This window comes from Bos mutus, chromosome 14 (assembly GCF_027580195.1).
Source record: "Bos mutus isolate GX-2022 chromosome 14, NWIPB_WYAK_1.1, whole genome shotgun sequence".
Classification (NCBI taxonomy): Eukaryota; Metazoa; Chordata; class Mammalia; order Artiodactyla; family Bovidae; genus Bos; species Bos mutus.
The window spans coordinates 56,137,306-56,159,299 of record NC_091630.1 but is presented as its reverse complement, the minus strand read 5'-3'; the positions used below and the strand labels follow the sequence as shown (position 1 = coordinate 56,159,299).

Below are 21,994 nucleotides of genomic sequence, written 5' to 3'. Positions count from 1 at the left end.
TAAATGCTTACCTGGTAATAAAGTGTTAGGATTAAAGCAGGGTATTGTTTTGGACTTCCCCTGAAAAAAAGAAAATGTACCCCACGTTAACACAAAATTTTAGAATAAGAACATTTATAAGCACTAAAAATCGAGGTTGAAGTCTTTTCTTTTTGGCCACACTGTACATGTGGGATCTTACTTCCCTGACCAGAGATCAAACCCATGCCCCTTGCGGTGGAAGCATGGATCCTTAATCACTGAACCCACCAGCGAAAGCCCTGAAGTCTTTTCTGAATGCCAGACCCCACAGGTTTGTGGGTGTGTCAATCTGTCTTCTCACTGGAGTGACACGGCTTGGTTCCAACAGGACGTTCCTGCTCTGAGTCTGTAACTATTTTTGCTATGGCCACAGCTCAGGAATTTCCCTATAATTCCTGGTGTGAAACTTAAAATTGTCCGTCCAGTGTCCGTCTGCCCCTCATCACTGCCTTTCCTGCTCCTGGAGTAGCGATGTGGGCCTTGACCCAGGGAGTCTTTAGAAATGACTTTCCTCCTGAAACTCTGCTCTCAGTTTCTAACCTTCTTGGCAGCACAGTAGGTACATGCTCAGTTGCTTAGTCGTGTTCGACTCTTTGCAACCCCATGGACTCCAGAATACCGGAGTGGGTCGCCATTTCCTTCTCCAGATTTTCCTGACCCAGGATCGAACCTGGGTCTCCTGGGTCTCCTGTGTCTCCTGTACTGCAGACTCTTTATCTGCTGAGCCACTGGGGCAAATCAACCTTAAGTCACCTTCTCAGGGAGGTATCACTTATGACTTATGTGAGCTTGTGTTGCTTCTCTTTTCACATAAATACTCTGAAGTGTGGTCGCCACAATTTTTATTTCTTTCATTTATACTACCTCCCTATATCCAGAGGGCAGAAAGATGTACACAGGAGGCCTGGGTTGCTCAAATCCTAAACAATTCCCCCCAAAAGTCCTGTCTTCAAGCCTAGCCCTTGGCTGCCTCCTGGGAGATCGTCTCTGAGTCCTTGGAATAAGCCTCCTGATAAGAGTGGCTCTGTGTGCCTGAGGCCTTGGGCAGGCTGTACCAGTTGGACCAGATAAGTTTATCCCAACAAAGTAATTTATGGTGGAAGCCTGGTTTTGCTCAGGGTGGGGGCTGGAGGGCTGGAGTCAGCATAGCTGAGGTCAGTCCCTGAGGCACTGCCCAGGCATAACTGACCCCCAATAAAATCCCTGGACACCAAGGCTCGGGTAAACTTCCCTGACTAGCAGCGCTTCACAAGTGCTGTGCCATCACTGCTGGGAGAATCAGCTGTGCCCCCAGGCACCTCGACTGGGAGGGCACGTCTGAGAGCTTGTACCTGGTTTCTCCAGGACTGCGCCCCACCCACCTTTTCACTGTGCTGACTTTTTTTGATCTGTATTCCTCCACTGGAATAAACCACAACCAGGAGACTAACGGCTTGTCTGAGTCCTTTTAGGGAATCTCCAAGCCTGAGGATAGACATGGAAGGCTCTTACCTAACCAGTATTTTTATTTTCTTTTAGAGAATGACTTACCTTATACTGAATATCCTGGAGGATTTCAGTCACAGCCTTCAGGCCCACGTGCTCTTTTCCGATCTGCAACGTATAAAGTATAAACCATAGCTACTAAGCATTTAAATACGTAAGTAAAATAACCAACTGAAGTGAAGTTCAAGTTCACCTGAAAGTCCTTCTTGGGAATACAAGACTTACTTCTTAATAAATAGGTCAACATCTACTAAAGGCAATTAAAGTACAAGAAAGTATTAGATATGTTCCTGGGCATTTCCAAGAATCTATTCTAAATTTACCTTGCTAGGTATAGATTTTACCCACTGTCCTACACATTTATATTTATATATTTATTAACATATTTATGTTTATATATATATCTAATCACATAACACTGTAACATAAAAGTTTTGAGGATATTTCTAAATTAGAACTATTCACACACGCCCAAAGCCTTCTATTTTTACTTTTAGCATTTCTAGATCATTATTATAATGACTGTATTCATGTTGAAAATTTTTTATTAACTCCAAAAAATAAGTATGTGATTTCATATGCTAAAGTCACTGAAATTGAGACACTTATTTCTTATCATTGGACATAACTCTGTAATCTCCTATTTATTCTTAAATAAATAAGAATATGCTGTTTGTAGCTTTCTATTTTAAAGCATTATATATCATTACATATTTTCAGTGCATAAAATGTCCCAAGGAATTTGAGATTTTAAAAAGAATATGATGTGAGGTATTCTTGACTCTAACTTTAAAAATTATAAGTGTAATCTCATTTCTACTTTTCAGTCAAGTTTCAACAGTTTCTGTCCATGCTAATGGAAGGCAGTCACAACAGAGACCACTTATGTCAGATAAACAATCCCTGTTATGGTTTGCTTTTTCTTTTGCACATAAATTTTTGGAGAATGATCCACAAGGACCTACAAGAGCTGTCACCATGTCCACTCGCCCGGCTTCTCTCCATTGTGAACCAACTTGGAAAAACACTAGGTCAAAGGGGATCAAAGGAAAGAGGTGCGACAGGAAACTCATACAACCTAACACAGGCCAATGAGTTCCAAATAATCAAGATTATATTTTCCAAGTGTTTGCAATTCCTGAGATAGGCTCTAGAAATAAAAAATGAATTCTCTTAAGTTACTCTGTGTGTGTGTGTGTGTGTGTGTATCTTAGGCAAAATGTACTCCTTGGTGTCAAAGTGTGGACCTGTAGGCAGATGCCTGCACCCCACTTTCAGGGAAAAACAGACTCCTTTGCTGTATTGGTGGCTCAGACAGTAAAGAATCTGCCTGCATTGTGGGAGACCCAGGTTCAATCCCTAGATCAGGAAGATCACCTAGAGAAGGAAATGCCTACCCACTCCAGTATTCTTGCCTGGAAAATTCCATGGACAGAGACGCCTGGCAGGCTACAGTCCATGGGGTTGCAAGGAGTCAGACATGACTGAGCAACTAACACTTCCACTTTCTGTTGTACTGGTTTAAGCAAAATGTAGTATTTGGATGCTTACACCCACAGGTGGGCTTTGTCGTCACTTCACGCATCTCTGATCAGAGCATAATTCTCTGAACAGCCCACGTCTGAACACTGTGAGGCCACACAGTTTAGTGGCCCAGGAACAAGGTCACTTGCATTGGATGCTGGGTTCCGACCTTGACTCACTTTTCAGTCTTGAGCAAGTTTACCTAACCTCTCTGTCCTTCAGCTTTCTTCTCTATACAGCAGGGAGGACTAAAGTGACGGAGTTGAAAAAAAGACTCAGTCAAACAAAAACCTTAGAATAGGGCAGGGTGCATCGAAACTCAGTGATTATTACCCAGATCACTCTTACTCAGAATGCCACACAGCATCAAATACAGCATTTAATAACTATTACTGCCTCTTTCTATCTATAAAGGTTCTATACTTTGTGGACATAACTATATTTTGCAGCCAATTCCAGCTATCGCTCCATCTCGTTCCTTCCATTCTTTGTCAAAGTCCTGCCTGAAGAGGTTACAGCCACCAAAAAGAAAATATAGATGATGCTCTGCACAGCCCAGTCCCTAAAATCCTACAACAGTGTGGGTGACAACGCAACCTGGGGCCAAGAGTCCACCCGCAACTAGGTAACTTCTGACCTCTGCCCTTCGCCACCTTTCACCACTGCCCAGAATGCCAGCCCTCCGGTCAGTTTCCTCTCCGAGAACCTCAGCCCTGCAAAGCCCTGAATTTTTCAACTTCTACGGCTAATCCCCTCACTTCCCACCACACCCTCTGGAATGGGACGATGCCACATCTTTGACAAGCTCCCTGACACCTCCTGGTCTCTGTGAACCCCTTGGATCTGCTCAAGGTCTTCACTCCAAGCCTTATGAGTGGACACTGTGCAGCCTCCCTCAAAGATGAGATTAAGAGCTCTGGCCAGTGCCTGGCTGTTACCTTCTGATGGGTCTTCTGTTTCACAAGCCCAAGGCCAGCCCCCTCTGAGTGGACTGCCCTCCTCCCATACTATCCTGGCTCCACTATCACTCACTGATCCACTGGTAACAACCAATGGTCGTTCCCTCCTGCAGTCACCCCAGAGGACTTCAGCATCCCTGGGTGTGACCTATGCCCTCCCTGGCCTCTCTCTTGACCCCTCACTCCATGTCCCTCAGCTCCATCCCACCTCTGTCAACCAATCCTGAGAATGTGCCCTGGATTTGTTTCCACTCTGACACCCACAACTCCACAGACCATCCCCTCTGACTGTACCTGCCCACCCATCCATCCCTCTCCTCTCTTCTCTTTCTTCCTATTCACTGATCACAAGGAGTCAAGCCCTGGGGTCCCTCTTGGCTCTGTCTCTTTCCTTTCCTGCCTACCCTGGAAGACATCTCTCCATCCTCTAGTCCCTCTGCCCTCCTAAATCAACTGCTCTGCAACCCATCGATGCCACAATTAATTTGCTAGAATTCTCTGCACCTCACAGTGGATGAAGAGACTAGCCCACTGTCTGCTGTCCTAGACTATCTGTGATGTTCAATTTCAAGTTGGTCTCCCACCCTGACAGTCAAGTCTGTTGTCATTCACCTCCTGAGCTATTTCAAAACTCAATCCCACACCCACATTTCCTCTGCTCTATAAATAATTTTGCTGTGCGTGTCTGGGAGATAATACAGGTCATCAGGCATGAACTCCCCTAATTTCCTGTCTTTCTTCACCTAAACGTGCTTGCCATTGGTGCCCACCCTTTCCTCCTAGCCCTCTGTTTTGGAGAAAGGGTGGGCCCTTCCTGTCCGGGGTCAGTGCATCCATATAACTCTCATCTGACACCCCCCACTTCCTCTGGGGCTCTTCTACATCAATCATCTCCTTTCCTGCAGTATTTTCAAACTACATCTGCACTAGTTTTTTTTTTTTATATGTAATTATTTATTTGTCTACACTGGGTCTTAGTTGGGATAGGAAGGATCTTCAATCTTCACTGTGGCATGAGGGATCTTTTTTTTTTCAGGAAGCAAACTCTCAGTTGCAGCATGCGGCATCTAGTTGCCCAACCTGGGATCAAACTCGGACCCCCTGCACTGGGAGTGCAGAGTCTCAGTCACTGGACCACCAGGGAAGTCCTGCACCAGCTCTTTTTGCTCAGAATAAAAACACAGGCCCACCTTGGATCTCAAAACGAAACAAACTGAACCTAGCTGGGCACATCATCGCTAGTTATCACCCCTTCTGTCTTTGAGTCAAGTTTCTTGAAAGCCAAGTCCATCCTCACTGCCTGGACCTCCCCTCCGCTTTCCCAGCCTCTGACCTAAGTGCAAGGCCCAGATGTGGTCCTTTCCTCTCTGCCTCGGCTGACACTCAGGATCAGCCCTTCTTTCCTCCGTGAACATCTGTGCTCAGTTTCTGTGATATTGCTCTTTCCTGAGAAAGGCATCGTCACATAGATAATATGGATCTTCCTTCATGCCCTGCATTGGCAGGAGGATTCTTTACCACTGAGCCACCTGGGAACCCCCTCCAGGGTCTCTTTCAGCTCTAAATCTTTTATTGCATCAAGAAGACGATACGACAAAGTTTAAAAGAGTCACCTGAAAAACTAAAATCTTACCTTTGAAAGCATACGGTCCAATTTGTACATTTTACTGTAAGTATGTTAGATGTTCAGTTGTGTCCAACTCTTTGCGACCCCGTGGACTGTAGCCCACCAGGCTCCTCTGTCCATGGGATTCTCCGGACAAGGATACTGGAGTGGGTTGTCATTTCCTCCTCCAGGAGTATATTTCACTCAATGCATATAATGTTCTTTGCCCACCAAAGAGTTCATATCTAAACTCTATATCCACCAAGGTTTTTGTCAGTCTTATTTCATCCATGTTTTTCTACAAGGCTCTTCCAATCATCTTAGAAAAAAAATTACTCATAACAAATAGCTAAAGGAATCTACTGCACGATTATACTATGGACTTTTCTTAGATTTTTCAGTGAGGCAGGGTCCAAAAACATTTCCTGAAACTCTTTTTCATTAATAAAATGAACTCTGCCTTTAGGAGACATTTTCTCATTCATTTCTCCAATGACTCTGAATGCCATTCTGAAAAAAATTTCTGATAACACACTGAACCATTTTCTACCAGTGAATATGGCTGAACTTGATCCACAGAGACCACATTTTCTTTTTCTTTATTTTATTTCTTTATTTTTGGCCGTGCTGGGTCTTTGCACAGATTTCGCTAGTTACTCTGAGTGGGGGCTACCTTCAAGCTGTGGTCCCCAGGCCTCTCACTGCCGTGGCATGGCTTCTCTTACAGAGCACAGGCTATAAGGCCCTCGGGCTTCAGTAGTTGCAGCACATGGGCTCAAAAGTTGCTGTTCCCAGGCCCTAGAGCATAGCCTCAATAGTTGTGGCACACGGGCTTAGATGGTCTGAGGCAGATGGGATCTTCCGGGACCAGGGATTGACCTATGTCTCCTGTATTGGGAAGCAAATGCTTTACCATTGAGTTACCAGGGAAGCCCCAAGTTTTCTATTTTTAAACTATCAATGTTCTCTGTATAAGCACTTAATGTCCCTTCTAAGTAGTAAAACTGAGAGAGAACAAAAAACCTTCTGCACAATGAATTAGAAAAGAAGCATCTCTGAACAATGTAGTAATCTTAACAGGAGACCGTTTACCTGGACAAACAAAGCGATGATAGCGATTCCATGGGGCTTCCCCACAGCCTCATCAATACTGCCAAACAAGGTGGAGTTCCAGTGGATCAGGTGGAGCTGGATGAGCAATGACAGAGAGGCAACCTCGTTACTAAAGGCACTTCTGTTTAGGAAAACAAAGATATATCAACTTCTCCTTGACCCTATCCATATGGTATGGTATGCAACAACAGCATTACAGACAGATACAAAGAGATGACTGGTTGAATCCTGGTTCTCTGTGTGAATTCCTTCCTTCTTACTTCTCAACAGAAGCAGGGCTCAGTGCCTCTCAAGTTCTGCTTCTGTCCTGATCAGGAGCACATCTGAGGGGACTTGCAGATTTCAAATTGATTTCGTTGCCTTCCTTAGAGACATCCCCTCTGGCTCTTCCTGAAATGAAACTCCAGGTCTGGTCACAAAGAACTCATTGAAAGGATTTGTACCTATACACTCCAGGACTGTGTCACCCACCATCTCCATCAAGAATGACACAAAGCCAGTCTCACATTCTGTAAATTAGTTCAACTTTCTAAGAATATGAAGAGATAGCATCCTATGAAAAGCACTGCATCATTTTTTAAAGCATGGTAAAGTAATGAATGCCAATGTGGAGCTCTTTTTTAAAAAAGGGCATTTCCTGCACTGCAGATAAAATTTTATCTGTGAAGGAATGTCAAACAATACTCTAGAGGACTCTCTCACTCTTAGCCCTATAGAGCTCTGTGGTTTCCAGGTTTATCTAGAATACGCACTTGCTTCTACAGGGCTGATAAAACACTTAAAAGAAGCCAAATTCAACTCCCTGGTTAAAATCAAATGGCCGCTGAGGTTCTCAGTATAACAGTAGTTAGGCAAACCTTCTGCCGAGAATACTAATCATCGCTTTACATTTTAATCAAGTTATAATTACTTACCTCCTGAAAACACTGCCTCATTTAAGAATTCATCCAAAAAGACACACTAAAATTCAGACACCTTGTCCTTTTAGCGTCCATATTAAAATATGAAGGAAAATTATCAAGGAAGATCGCTCTAAATTTGAAGCTTCTCTTGTTTTCCCAGCTAGAATTCAAAATTATAAAGCTGACCACTAGAGGGAAGTAATGAGGCCCTCTGTCTATGATTTTATAGAAATAACCCAGGACAAGACTCTTCAGAGTTCTTGGACTGCAAGATCAAACCAGTCATTCTTAAAGGAAATCAACCCTGAATATTCATCGGAAGGACTGATGCTGAAGGTGAAGCTCCAATATCTTGTCCACTTGATGTGAAGAGTCCATTCATTGGAAAAGACCCTGATGTTGGCAAAGACTGAAGGCAACAGGAGATGGCAGCGGCAGAGGATGAGATGGTTAGATAGCATCACGGACTCAATGGACGTGAATCTGAGCAGACTCCGGGAGATAATGGAGGACAGAGGAGAAAGATATGTTGCAGTCCATGGGGTCGAAAAGAGTCAGACACAATTTGGTGACTGAACAACAAAAACAAGAACCTAGGACAGGTCAGGCTATGAAAAGCTCTCATGAACTTGGCTGTTGTTGTTCAGTCGCTCAGTCGTGTCTGACTCTACAACACCATGGACTGCAGCACGCCAGGCTTCCCTGTCCTTCACCATCTCCCAGAGCTTGCTCAAACTCATGTCCGTCGAGTCCGTGATGCCATCCAACCAACTCATCCTCTGTTGTCCCCTTCTCCTCCCACCCTCAATCTTCCCCAGAATCAGGGTTTTTCCTAATGAGTCAGCTCTACACAGCAGGCCAAAGTATAGCAGCTTCAGCTTCAGCATCAGTCCTTTCAATGAACACTCAGGACTGATCTCCTTTAGGATGGACTGGTTGGATCTCCTCACAGTCCAAGGGATTCTCAAGAGTCTTTTCCAACACCACAGTTCAAAAGCATCAATTCTTCGGCACTCAGTCTTCTTTATGGTCCAACTCTCACATCCATACATGACCACTGGAAAAACCATAGCCTTGACTAAACGGACCTTTGTTGGCAAAGTAATGTCTCTGCTTTTGAATATGCTGTCTAGGTTGGTCATAACTTTCCTTCCAAGGAGTAAGCGTCTTTTAATTTCATGGCTGCAGTCACCATCTGCAGTGATTTTGGAGCCCAAGAAAATAAAGTCTGTCACTGTTTCCACTGTTTCCTTATCTATTTGCCATGAAGTGATGGAACCAGATGCCATGATCTTAGTTTTCTGAATGCTGAGTTTTAAGCCAGCTTTTTCACTCTCCTCTTTCACATTCATCAGGAGGCTCTTTAGTTTTTCTTCGCTTTCTGCCACAAGGGTGGTGTCCTCTGCATATCTGAGGTTATTGGTATTTCTCCCGGCAATGTGCTTTCTCCCTGATTCCAGCATGTGCTTCATCCAGCCTGGCATTTCGCATGATGTACTCTGCATAGAAGGTAAATAAGTAGGGTGACAATATACAGCCCTGACGTACTCCTTTTCCTATTTGGAACCAGCCTGTTGATCCACGTCCGGTTCTAACTGTTGCTTCTTGACCTGCATCTGAGTTTCTCAGGAGGCAGGTGAGATGGTCTGGTATTCCCATCACTTTAAGAATTTTCCAGTTTGTTGTGATCCACGTAGTCAAAGGCTTTAGCGTAGTCAATGAAGCAGAAGTAGATGTTTTTTCTGGAATTGTCTTGCTTTTTCTATGATCCAATGGATGTTGGCAATTTGATCTCTGCTTCTAAATCCTTTTCTAAATCCAGCTTGAACATCTGGAAGTTCTCAGCTCACGTACTATTGAAGCCTAGCTTGAAGAATTTTGAACGTTACTTTGCTAGCATATGAAATGAGTGCAACTGTGTGGTAGTTTGAACATTCTTTGGCACTGCTTTTCTTTGGGATTGGAATTAAAACACCTTTTCCAGTCCTGTGGCCACTGCTGAGTTTTTCAAATTTGTTGGCATATTGAGTGAAGCACTTTTACAGCATCATCTTCTAGGATTTGAAATAGCTCAGCTGGAATTCCATCACCTCCACTAGTTTTGTTCATAGTGATGCTTCCTAAGGCCCACTTGACTTTGTACTCCAAGATGTCTGGCTCTAGGTGAGTGATCACACAGTTGTGGTTACTGGGTCATTAAGATCTTTTTTGTACAGCTATTCTGTGTATTCTTGCTACCTCTTCTTAATATATTCTGCTTCTGTTAGGTCCATACTGTTTCTATCCTTTATTGTATTCATCTTTGCATGAAATGCTCCCTTGGTATCTCTAATTTTCTTGAAGAGATCTCTAGTCTTTCTTATTCTATTGTTTTCCTCTGTTTCTTTGCACTGAACTTGGACTGCCCAGTAAATGTAACTGTCAAGGCACTGCCTTTAAGAAAGCAATGTTCTATAACTCTTCAATTAATAAGGAAAGACAGACCAACTTAATCTTTCCATTTCTGGCTGCAACAGTATCTTTGGCGTCCCAGTGGTACAGATAAGTGTACAGTGGAACAGATAAGAACTGTTTGCCATAATTAAAATCAACAAGAAAAAAAGGCCAAGGTTGAAATCTATCTTGATTTCACAAATTACAAAGTTCAAATAAATGATTTTCTTATTTCTTATGGTAACAGTAAGGAGCATTTTTTTCTGAAACAAACTAAAAACGCATGTTTTGAGGTTGGCTGCTTTCAGTTCTTCTGTTTTCCTTTCTGTTCCTTTGGCGCTCCTCCTAATTCAGTAACATCCCATCACTCACACCCGTTCTTCCAAAACTACTTCACATGTTTTTGTGTTTAAAAAATGGAGGGTCCCCACTCCTTGAGTGTGTGCTGCTCATGGTGATTTTATTTCAAAGAGTATGGTACAGGATACCTGACAGTGGAGAAACATGGCCAATGCCACCTGGGCCAGGTGAGCAGACCAACATGAGAAGTCATCAGATATGCTGACACAGGCACCCTGGACATGAATGATGAATACGACATTTTATCTCTATGTTCTTCCTCCCAGTAACCCATAACCCCAGTGTAACCATGAAGAAAACATCGGACAAATCTTAACAGAGGGATATTCTACAAAATATCTGACCAGTATGTCTCAAAACTGTCAAGGTCATCACAAACAAAAAAATAGCCTGAGAAAATGTCACAGCCAAGAGGAATCCAGGGAAACAGGAGAATGTAAATGTAATGTGGTGCTACAGATGAGGTCTTGTAACAGAAAAGGGACTTTAGGTGAAAACGAAGGAAACAATAAAACAAGGACTTAGCATATCAAGACTGGACAACGAATTACGACCAATGTGCCATACCAAGATGTTAAAAACATGGGAAACTGGATCTGAGTTAGATATGAACTTTCTGTCGCTCAGTCATGTGCCCAACTCTTTGCAACCCCATGGACTGTAGCCCACCAGACTCCTCTGTCCATGGGATGTCCCAGGCAAGAATACTGGAGTGGGCTGTCATTTCTTTCGCCAGGGGATCTTTCCAACCCAAGTACTGAACCCACATCTCTTCTGTCTCCTGCATGGTCACTCTTTTACTACTAGCGCCACCTGGGAAGCCCAATTTTATAGAATTTTCTGTACTATTTTCATAATTTTCCTGTAAATCTAAAACTGTTCTAAAAAAAAATACAATCTATTATAGAAAGAAAGAGGGAACTTCCTAGCAGTTCAGTGGTTAGAACTCCACACTTTCACTGCCAAGAGTGGGCTCAATCCCTGGTCAGGGAACTAAGATACTCCAAGCTGCAGAGTATGGAAAAAAGAAGAAAGGAAGAGAAAGAAAGAAAAGAAAAATTAAGGGAAATGCCGGCACTTTCACCAACCCAAGCTAAAAAGGATAACAGAAGATTGCTATGACCTTCATGTGAGCAGTAAAATAACAGAGAACGAAAACAGCAAGAGAATCTCTGCCACCTGGCTTTCATCCTACCATCTGGATCTTAAATAATGACTGGAGACGGGATGGTAGTTAAGGAGCAAAACAGAGTCTTCCTTCACAGTCCACAAGGAACCCAAGCTTTAGAAACAAAGCTCTGGTCTGGGATTTATGAGAAACTCTCTTCTCGTGGAGGTGCTTTCTCTTGTTGTTTCGTTGCTCAGCTGTGTCTGATTCTTTGCGACTCCATGGGCTATAGCCCACCAGGCTCCTCTGTCCATGGGATTTTCCAGGCAAGAATACTGGAGTAGGTTACCATTTCCTTCTCCAGAGTATCTTCCCAACCCAGGGTTTGAACCAGCATCTCCTGCATTGGCAGGTGGACTCTTTATGGCTTTGCCTCATTAAGACCAAACAAAACATAATCAGAGATCCCCTTTCCACAAAACTAGAAGATAGTTAATTGAAGTACCAGGAAAATTTCCAGCACATTCTGAAAACCAGTTTAACTATTACTGCTGACTTAAATGCTCAGTCCTCATCAATCACACACTCTACATTTTTGCCACCTCTCGGCTTTAGCTCCCTCTGTGTTCCCTGAGCCCTGCCTCACTCCAACCTGTGTAAGTTTGCTGCCATAACAAAGGACCGCAGACTAAGTGGCTTAACCACCAAATCTATTTTCTCAGAGTTCTGGAGGCTTGATGTCCAAGCTCACGGTGTGGGCAGGGTTGGTTTCTCCTGAAGCCTCTCTCCTTGGTCTTGCAAACACCCACCTTCCCCCTGTGACCCACATGGTCTTTCTTCTGTGCATGTCTGTGGCCAGATTCCCTCTTCGTGTAATGACACCAGTTACACTGGACTAGGGCCTGCCCCAATGACCTCATTTTAGTCTAATAACCTCTGTAGAGATCCTGTCTGCAAATACAATCACACTCTGCTATATCAGGAGCTAAGACTTGAACACATGAACTGGTTGGCAAGGGATGGAGGGATGCAGGGTGGGGAGAGAAGATCCAATTTAGCCCCAACACGGCCTATTTTCCCCTTTCCTTCCTCCCCAGCTTAATGAAGTTTTTCCAGATCTGAAAATCTTGAACTACTCACATCAACTCATCATCTCCCAGGGCCCCTTCTTCATTCCTATCCTCTTGTTGCTGTTCAGTTGCTCAGTTGCATCCAACTCTTTGTGACCCCATGAACTGCAGCATGCCAGGCCTCTCTGTCCCTTACCATCTTCCAGAGTTTGCCCAAGTTCATATCCATTGAATCAGTGATGCCATCCAGCCATCTCATCCTCTGTCACCCCCTGCTCCCCCTGCCCTCAATCTTGTCCAGCATCAGCATCTTTTCCAATGAGTCAGCTCTTCGCATTAGGTGGCCAAAGTACTGGAGCTTCAGCTTCAGCATCAGTCCTTCCAGTGAGTATCCAGGGTTGGTAAGTATTCATCTTCTGTTCTGCCTTATATTAGTGTTGGTTCAGTTTCACAGAGCAAAGTCACTGTGCTTCAGTGCCTGTGATGAACTGAGAGCACTTTGGGGGTAATGGGGCTGGAAAGTTAGAGGGCTTCAGATAGCACAGAGGTTTAAAGATTAATCAAAACTGTGCTTTGGGAAATGTTAAAGCAATATATTATTGCAGTGACTATGATTATTACTTATGCTGCTTAGAACCAAACTCCCCCACACTGACATCTTTCCTTCAAAGGTCTTCTTAGCAGAATAGGGATAGATGGAAGTATTTGGCATGGGAGGTGGGAAGATAAGCTAGGTGGCTACAACAAAAGTTCCGACAGAAAATTATTCTAAGGGTGCATCCTTTGTGCTAAGTTGCTTCAATTGTGTCTGACTCTTTGTGACCCTGTGGACTGCAGCCCGACAGGCTCCTCTGTCCATGGGATTCTCCAGGCAAGAATACTGGAGTGGGTTGCTATGCCCTCCTCCAGGGGATCTTCCCAACCCAGGGACTGAACCCGTATCTCTTATATGTCTCCTTCATTGGTGCTTTTTACCACTAGAATCACCTGGGAAGCCCCTTCTAAGGGTATCTGATGGTTAACTTTGTGTGACACCATGGCTCTGGTGCCCAGTTGCTTGGTCAAGTACCAGTCTAGATGTAGCTATGAAGGTATTCAATATTTTTAGCTCTGATAGGGTTTAAATCAGTCAACTGAGGGACTTCCCTGGTGGTCAAGTGGTTAAGAACTCGCCTTCCAATGCAGGGACACAGGTCTGATCCCTGGGCAGGGAACTAAGATCCCAAATGCAACTAAATTCATGCTCCACAAAAGAGGCCCACATGCTGCAACTGGAGAAAGTCCACAAGGAAAGGGCCAGCACAGCCAAAAAAAAAAAAGACAAACAAAAACCTATTGTTATTTTCTCAGCATCATGACCCTCATCCCTTCCTATTTAAAAAATCTGACCTAGGATAAAAACTGTAAAGCTTCGTTTAACTGTTTTAGAGGAACTCTGTCTGCTCTTCTGCTAAAGAGCTCACAAATTCCAATTTCCTGCCTTGATGATGCCACTAGGCCATTAGAATCTGTGAAACGTTCATCTTAATGTACTTAACTCACAGCAATGGATAAATTTGTCCAAAGTTAGGAAACTGTGACAGGCCATAGCCTTATCATCATTTATTTGTCACCAAGAAAAATAAGTTTGAAGAGTTCGTGGCAGCTTAACAGAAAGCTATCTTCAAGATAAATGAGGTTTATTATTAACATAAATAACATGCCAGCATTAAAGTACAAAAGAGTAAATCGTGAGGAATGGAAAAAGCAGTAAAAACTGAAAAGGCAATTATGACTCACATGTTCCTCTCCCGGCCCTGTATTCATACAGGTTCACGTCTTCTACCTTCAATGCCTGATGCAGTTTTCCTTTACAATGGCTCCATGTCTCCTCAAGCTGAGCATTTCCAAAACTGACATCCAGTCCCTGTTGCTGTTTCCTCCATGGAGCTCCCAATGCCCGGGGACCTCTACTGTTTTATCTTCAACTCACCAGGGCTCTCTTGACCCCTAACACAAATGCATTTCAAAGCTCAATCGGCATAGCCAAATAAATAAATTACAATATTTTAAGTGAATATTTTTTTTAAAAGTTCAACCAGTCTCTGACACCACTCTCATCATATTTCTCTGTTCAAAATATCTACTTTCCTCATTTCCTACCCATGAAAGTGTAAGTGTGAAAGTGTTAGTCATTCAGTTGTGTATGACTCTTTGTGACCCGATAGACTGTAGCCAGCCAGGGTCCTCTGTCCATGGGATTCTCCAGGCAAGAAAACTAGAGTGGGTTGCCATTCCTTTCTCCAGGGCATCTTCCCAACCCAAGGATCGAACCCAGGTCTCCTATATCACAGGCAGATTCTTTACGATCTGAGCTATCAGGGAAGCCTACCCATACAGGACTTAAATTTCTCTAACCCTATCCTTCCCCGTCCTATTATAACTATCCTCCAAGTATTCAAATCAAGTGTGACTCCTGATCCCTCATGACACCCTCCCCATTCCACTTCTGTTCCACTCACTTGGAATGCTGGCCTCACTGTCATGCCACTTACCCAAAATCTGCCCCCACTCCCTGACAGGCTTCTGGTAGACAGATCAGAGATAGGGATGATGGAGATGAAGACAAATATGAATCACCAGATACAAAGGGGAAGGGAGAACTGGAGCTTCCACCCTAAACCACTGCCCAAAAGAGGGATGAGTCTAGATTTAGGGAAGAACTGAAAGTTACATCTTTAGTCAAACTGTTTCCCACCAACTTCCCTTGGCGGTCCACTGGCTAGGACTCCACACTCCCAATGGAGGGTGCCCAGGTTCAATCCCTTGTCAGAGAACTAGATCCCACATGCCACAACGAAGACCTGGCACAGCTAAATAAATAAATATAAGTATTTTTAAAATCTGGAATTTTAATAAAGAAAGAAGACAAAGTGAAATGTCTGAATAACAAAATGAGAGCTCTGAATAACTGAAAAACAGCAAAGAAAGCACCTCCTCCCTCCAGAGCCACTCCTAATTATACGGTGCAGTCATCCATCTGTAGATAAATTGAGATTTAGTGTATATTATTTTCAGGTGTGCCGGCACTTAAGATGTCATTGTCAATATATTACAGTGTTATTATTCAGAGAAGGACATTCAAGGTGTAGACAGAATAGCGACAAAGCACGTAAAGCAAGAAATGGAAAATAAATTATCTGAAGTTCTATCTCTGTCACCTACTTGTTATGTTTGCCTAAATTTAATTATATACTTTCTGATATCATTAAAAGAGAAATAGGAGGCTGTGTTGGAACATTTCAGAGCAAATTCATCTATTAATATATTAATACCAAAAGCTATTTATATGTTCTTAGGGTTCAGAAACCTCAGTCTGAAATGGCACTCGTAAATCAACTATATTTCAATTATTTTAATGTTAAAAAAAGAAAAGCATTACTTCCGTGCAATTTATGAAAAGATTTTTTCCAAAGCAGAATGATTTCCTCTTTGAATGCTTATCTCCTTTTGTTTACTTTGATTTGGCTGCCCTCTTAGGAGCAGAGCATTGTAGTGTGGCTGGTGTTGCTGTTCAGTTGCTACGTTGTGTCTGACCCTTTGCAACCCCATGGGCTTCAGCACGCCAGTCTTCCCTGTCCTTCACCACCTCCTGGAGTTGGTTCAAACTCAAGTCCATTAAGTCCGTGATGCCATCCAACAATTTCATCCTCTGTCACCTCCTTCTCCTCCTGCCCTCAATCCTTCCCAGCATCAGGGTCTTTTCCAATGAGTTAGCTCTTCAAAAAAACATGGTCAAAGTACTGGAGCTTCAGTTTCAGGAATAGTCCTTCCAATGAATATTTAGGGTTGATTCCCTTTAGAATTGACTGGTTTGATCTCCTTGCAGTCCAGGGGACTCTCAAGAGTCTTCTCCAACATCACAATTTGAAAGTATCAGTTCTTCGGTGCTCAGCCTACTTTTTCGTCCAACTCTCATATCCGTACATGACTACTGGAAAAACTATAGCTTTGAGTGGTTATGACTCTTTCCCCTGCAAAAAAAGAAGCTGACTTAAAGCAATTCACTGTGAAAGGTTGGGAAAGGCTCACTGGAGCAGTCATGTGAATCAAAGAAAAAAATACATCATTTTGAAATATTTTATATTTAATGTGAGATCAGAAGCAATTAACATGATTCATTGACATTGGTTTCTTGGTTTTCCAAGAAATATCCTCTGTCTTATTTTCGAGTTATGGCTGCAATTAAGCGGCTGTAACTTAAATTCTCTGCATTTCATGTGTCATTCTATAAAGCAAAGAATGTAAAGAGACCATGTCAAAGGCTCTTGGCATTATAGAATGTAAGTCATGTAGAGACTGCATCTGTCATCCGAGCCCCTCTGCCCCCAAATGAAAACCACATTTGACAACAGAGCTCTGAAATAACCATGGCATTTATTAAAACATTTACTGAGCACCAGTAACATCAAGGATTTTCGTGTACTCTGCTTTCAACATTGGAAATACAAAGACCTCAAATAGTTTTATACAAGAAGCCAGGATGTGAATAAATAAAACTATGCAATTGACAGCTCATCAGAAGAAAAAGATGAGCAGAAAGGGTACCTGTGCCCGTAAGTGGCAGAGGATGCTCTGAGGATATGTATTTACTTTATGGGGCTTCCCAGGTGGCTCAGTGGTAAAGAACCCACCTGCCAATGCAGGAGATGCAAGAGAACTGGGTTTGATCCCTAAGTCAGGAATATCTCATAGAGAAAGAAATGGCAACCCACTCCAGTATTCCTGCCTGGGAAATCCCATGGACAGAACAGCCTGGTAGGCTACAGTCCATGGGGTCTCAAAGAGTCAGACACGATTTAGCAACTAAACAACAACAACAGTTTATTTAATGAGCACTGGTGCTATCTGCTCTGCTAGGCACCTTCCTTGCAAACATCACCTTGCTCAGCCCCCATGATCATCTCCATCAGTTGTTGTTGTTGTTCAGTCACTCAGTCGTGTCCGACCCCTTGCAATCCCACGGACTACAGCACGCCAGGCTTCCCTGTCCTTCACCATCTCCTGGAGCTTGCTCAAACTCATGTCCACTAAGTACCACCTCGTCCTCTGTCATCCCCTTTCACAGCATCAGAGTCTTTTCCAGTGAATCAGTTTTTCACATCAGGTGGCCAAAGTAATGAAGCTTCAGCTTCAGCATCAGTCCTTCCAATGAATATTCAGCGTGGATTTCCTTTATGATTGACTGGTTTGATCTCCTTGCTATCCAAGGGACTCTCAAGAGTCTTCTCCAACACCACAGTTCAAAAGCATCAGTTCTTTGGTGCTCAGCCTTCTTTATGGTCCAACTCTCACATTCATACATGACTACTGGAAAAACCATAGCTTTGACTATACTGACCCTTGTTGGCAAAGCAATGTCTCTGCTTTTTATCTCCACCATGGTAGATGCTATGACTGCTGCCAACACCACACCTGAATGAGAAGGGAATGGAGGTACAGAGGAGGGAGTAGCCTGCCTGGGGCTGCACAGCTGACAAGTGACAGAGCCAGAGCCGGGCCCAGGTGGCTCCACCACCTCTACGCCAGCTCTTTCCTCCAAAGAGAAGACTGATCAGAGTGGAACTCACAGCATGATTATTCACAAGACACATGGAGGAACGACAAACAATGTTCTCTGTAGAGACAAGAAAAACCAGGAAGGAAGAATGGAGAGTGTACTACCCAGGAAGCAGCTAGAATCCAGCCAGGCTGTGCCCACTGCCAAGGGCACAAGGTGCCAAGCGCACACTCAGTATGAATGAACACTCTTTCTCACTATGAGCTCCTGCAAAAATTACCTAAGCCCTGGGGTCTCAGCTGTAAAAGAGGGATCAGACTACCTCACGTATAAAGCCATTACAGGAACAAGGAACCTCATTTGGAAAGTTGCTGGTGAGTATCAGGTATGTGCTGGAGAGAGCCAATTAGCAGAGGGAGAAGGAGGAGCTGCCAGTGGAAAGGTGGGCAGGGCTGTATTTAAACAGCTCGGTCTTTGAAAAGGAAGATGTGCTTATCTACCTTCCGTTTGGTTATTTTCTCTTTATACTGCCTGAACTCACTATTTACTTTCTTAAGGTTTAACGATAATTAATAATGCTTTATAGAAAAGCAGGTCACCAAAGTCAGTCAGCAATTCAAAGGCCTCCAGGAAGCAGGCTGATAAATGGGGAAAAGATGGAATGGAGCAGGGAGGAGGGAGCTATGAAAAAACAGAAACTCGGCGTCCTGCCCAAAGGTGCTTAAATTCCCAAATTTCAAAACCATGGCACCAAGGAGGATTCAGCCCTACATCCTCGTGAGCACCATTAATATTCAAACACCAAAGTCTCCTGCCTGGAAGTGAAAATTAAATCATCCGAAAGGAACCGTCTCTCTCTCCTTCCTGCCAGGGCCCCCCTCCTGCCTCCGCATCTCCCTCCAGCTCCCTCTCCACCCTGTCTCCTTCCTCTGGTCTCATGGCCTACTCAACATCTGCCTCTGCTCTGTTCTTCCCCGCCCCCTCCATGGACCTTGAGTCTTTGGCCTCAAGCCTCCCTCTCTATTAGCTCCTTTGTCATCATCACTTAAATATGTGCAGATTTTTCTCATCTTAAAAAAAAAAAAAAAACACTTCCTTGACCTCACATCCCTTCCTACTACTTTCTCTTCACAGCAGATTTTTTCAAAAACTTCTCTATTCTCCACATCGCCACTTCCCCCATGATCCACCGAAATCCATCTCTCATCCTGTCACTTTAGTGCCACTGCTCTCCCTGAGTCCATGCGGACTCTCTTCTACCTCACACATCGGGCTTGGGCTGACCTGACTGCCCTGGAGCATCTGAGACCCTCCTGATCTTCTCGAACCACCCCTTTCTATGTACTCGGTGCATCACACTCTGCAGGTTTCCTTCTCCTCAACCCCAGCTTCATCTTGGCTTTCTTTCCTGGTTTCCTTCTCTTGACACCCCTCTCCACCACCCAGAGGGGTGACACTATTAGGGCTCCATCCTTTCACCTCTTCTCTTCTCACTGAGAATATTCTTGCTGGGTGACCCTATGGCTTCACTTGTCATCTAGATGCCCACGATTTCAAGGTCAACATCTTTAACCAAAATCTCCACCCCAAGTCTAGATCCTGCTACTTAACTGCCTACTGAGATACTTTATAGTCAGCATTTCATAACTGAAGTTCCTCCACCACCCCTCAGACCTCTGTCTCCCTCTGCTCCCAACTCAGTTAGCAGACTCAAGTCAGAAAACTCTTCTGTCCATCTCTTGCCTTACAAACAACCAAGAATTACGTCTGGACATTTTCCATCTCCTTACAGTCTCCCAGGTCCAACCACCCAGCTTCTTCCTAGGAGCAACTCCTTTCTTTAGACATCCATGACCATTGCTAGAATTATGGCCCAGGTCTCTTAGCTAGCTTGCCTCTTTGCCTCTGAAGCTGGCTTTTCAAATTCACTAAAGACTTCACCTTGCAGTTCTGTCATGTTGCCTGAGTAGGAAAGTTCATCCGAGATGTTTCCCTGTCCAAACTCTTTGGGAACAGTCCAAACTCTTTGCACTAAAAGAATATGTCTTTCTATAATCTTGGAAAAGTGTGGCAAATTTGGTTTATCATGTATTAACTGTTTCAGGTGAGTTGATGATAAAAATTACAGAAATAAGCTCTTTTTAGTAGTAAGAATGCATAAAAAGTGACTTTAATTGGATTTAAAATTCAGAACTATTTCATTTCTTTGAGAAATACCATTGCCAATTTTCACCCTCAAACTTTACATACCCCAGTCCACTGTCTGATAATCTAATTTTCAGGAAGCTTTTTTTAAATCCAGTTACAATATTCAAAAGATTACAATTTATAATAAAATGCATATATCTGAAAATGTTAAAGAAAATCCATTTTACTCCTCACTGTACCTGAAAAGGTACTCATCTGTGAACACAGCATACTCAGAGGCTTTCACTTTCTGAATGGCAATTATCTAGAGCAAAAATCAGGACCATTTCATTAGAAATATGAGAAAGCACAGACTGTATACAGAAAACAACGGTAGTTGGTCCACGGCTCAGCCATTCCCAATGTAACCTTGGGCAGCTTATTTAATGCCTCTTGACCTGATTATTCAGCTGAAAAACAGACATAACATCTACCTCTAAGAGATGTTTTAATGATTAAATAAGATATGGCATATGCCTGGCACATGGACAACCTTCAAAAGTGTTAACACAGTCCCCACAATTTCCTGAGGACTGCAGTAAACTGAATCTTGCATTAACTCCATGGCTATGAGATAATGCAAAAGACATAAAACTTTGCAACAATATGAAAAATGAAAGTGAAGGTCACTCAGTCGTGTCCGACTCTTTGAGATCCCATGGACTGTACAGTCCATGGAGTTCTCTGGGCCAGAATACTGGAATGGGTAGCCTTTCCCTTCTCCAGGGGATCTTCCCAACCCAGGGATCAAACCCAGATCTCCCACATGGCAGGCAGATTCTTTACCAGCTGAGCCACAAGAGAAGAAGCATCCTGAATCTTCGAATTATGGTGAGAAGAGTGAACTTTGACAAGTTACACAAATAAATGTATACATAGAGATATATGTAACAGAGTATTACCAAAACCATTCCCCAAGAAATGGTGGCATTCTCCCCACCTACCCACAACTAGATGAGGACACAGAAAGGCTACCCTAATCTCATGGACAAAAAAGCTCTGTAAATATCAACACCTATGCTAGTCCCACAAAGTGCTTCCTTATTTATATAAGTCTTGTTATTTACTTTAAAATCTTAACAAATTGATCCAACTCACTCGTTGCTCAAGAGAGTTGGACAAAGGACCATTCTTTGGCAAACTCATCCTAAACCACATCATTTCTCAGGGCTCATTAAAGGGGACCGTGCTTCCCAGGTAAGTCTTCAGCATAAGACTCTGATGCCAACACAGAGCAGGGCTCTAGGGAACCAACCACGAATCAAATCATTTTCAAGGCCATTCTAGAAAACTGGATTTTGACTTGCTACTGACCTAAAACACGGAGCCCAAGTTCCTTTTCAATGCCATGATAAGGTGAAGTATCAATTTCCTTGATTGAGGTGGAACTTGGACCAAAACAGCCTAGGTCAAAAAAGGTCAACTAGGAACAGGAAAGACATCAATGGGTGTGAACCAGAAAAAGCACAATTCAGATAGGAAACTTCACCTACGTTTACACGGCAAAGCACTGCAATTTCATGCAGTTCATATTGACATAGGGGAAAAGGATTTCCAAAACAAGATGATAACGTGTTGCGCATATTCCAAAATGTATAATCAGCAAAGCTGAAATGCTTTAAAGGCTAAGGGGGCAGATGTGGGGTACCAATTAGGAAATGAGGATTTTCACCCCTGGGCTAGCTTC

General features: G+C 43.3%; 1 protein-coding gene across 3 annotated transcripts in view; it reads right to left on the bottom strand.

Annotated features, from left to right (window-relative positions):
• CA8 (carbonic anhydrase 8) overlaps positions 1 to 21,994 on the bottom strand; it is an 84,911-nt gene that overhangs the window by 30,623 nt on the left and 32,294 nt on the right. For all 3 annotated transcript variants that reach the window (XM_005889172.3, XM_070382366.1, XM_070382365.1), the window contains exons 4-6: positions 6,688 to 6,783; positions 1,552 to 1,614; positions 12 to 60 (exon numbers count right to left, since the gene is read on the bottom strand). In XM_005889172.3, coding sequence (XP_005889234.1) covers positions 12 to 60; positions 1,552 to 1,614; positions 6,688 to 6,783 — 208 coding nt within the window. The remainder of the gene's footprint in view (positions 1 to 11; positions 61 to 1,551; positions 1,615 to 6,687; positions 6,784 to 21,994) is intronic.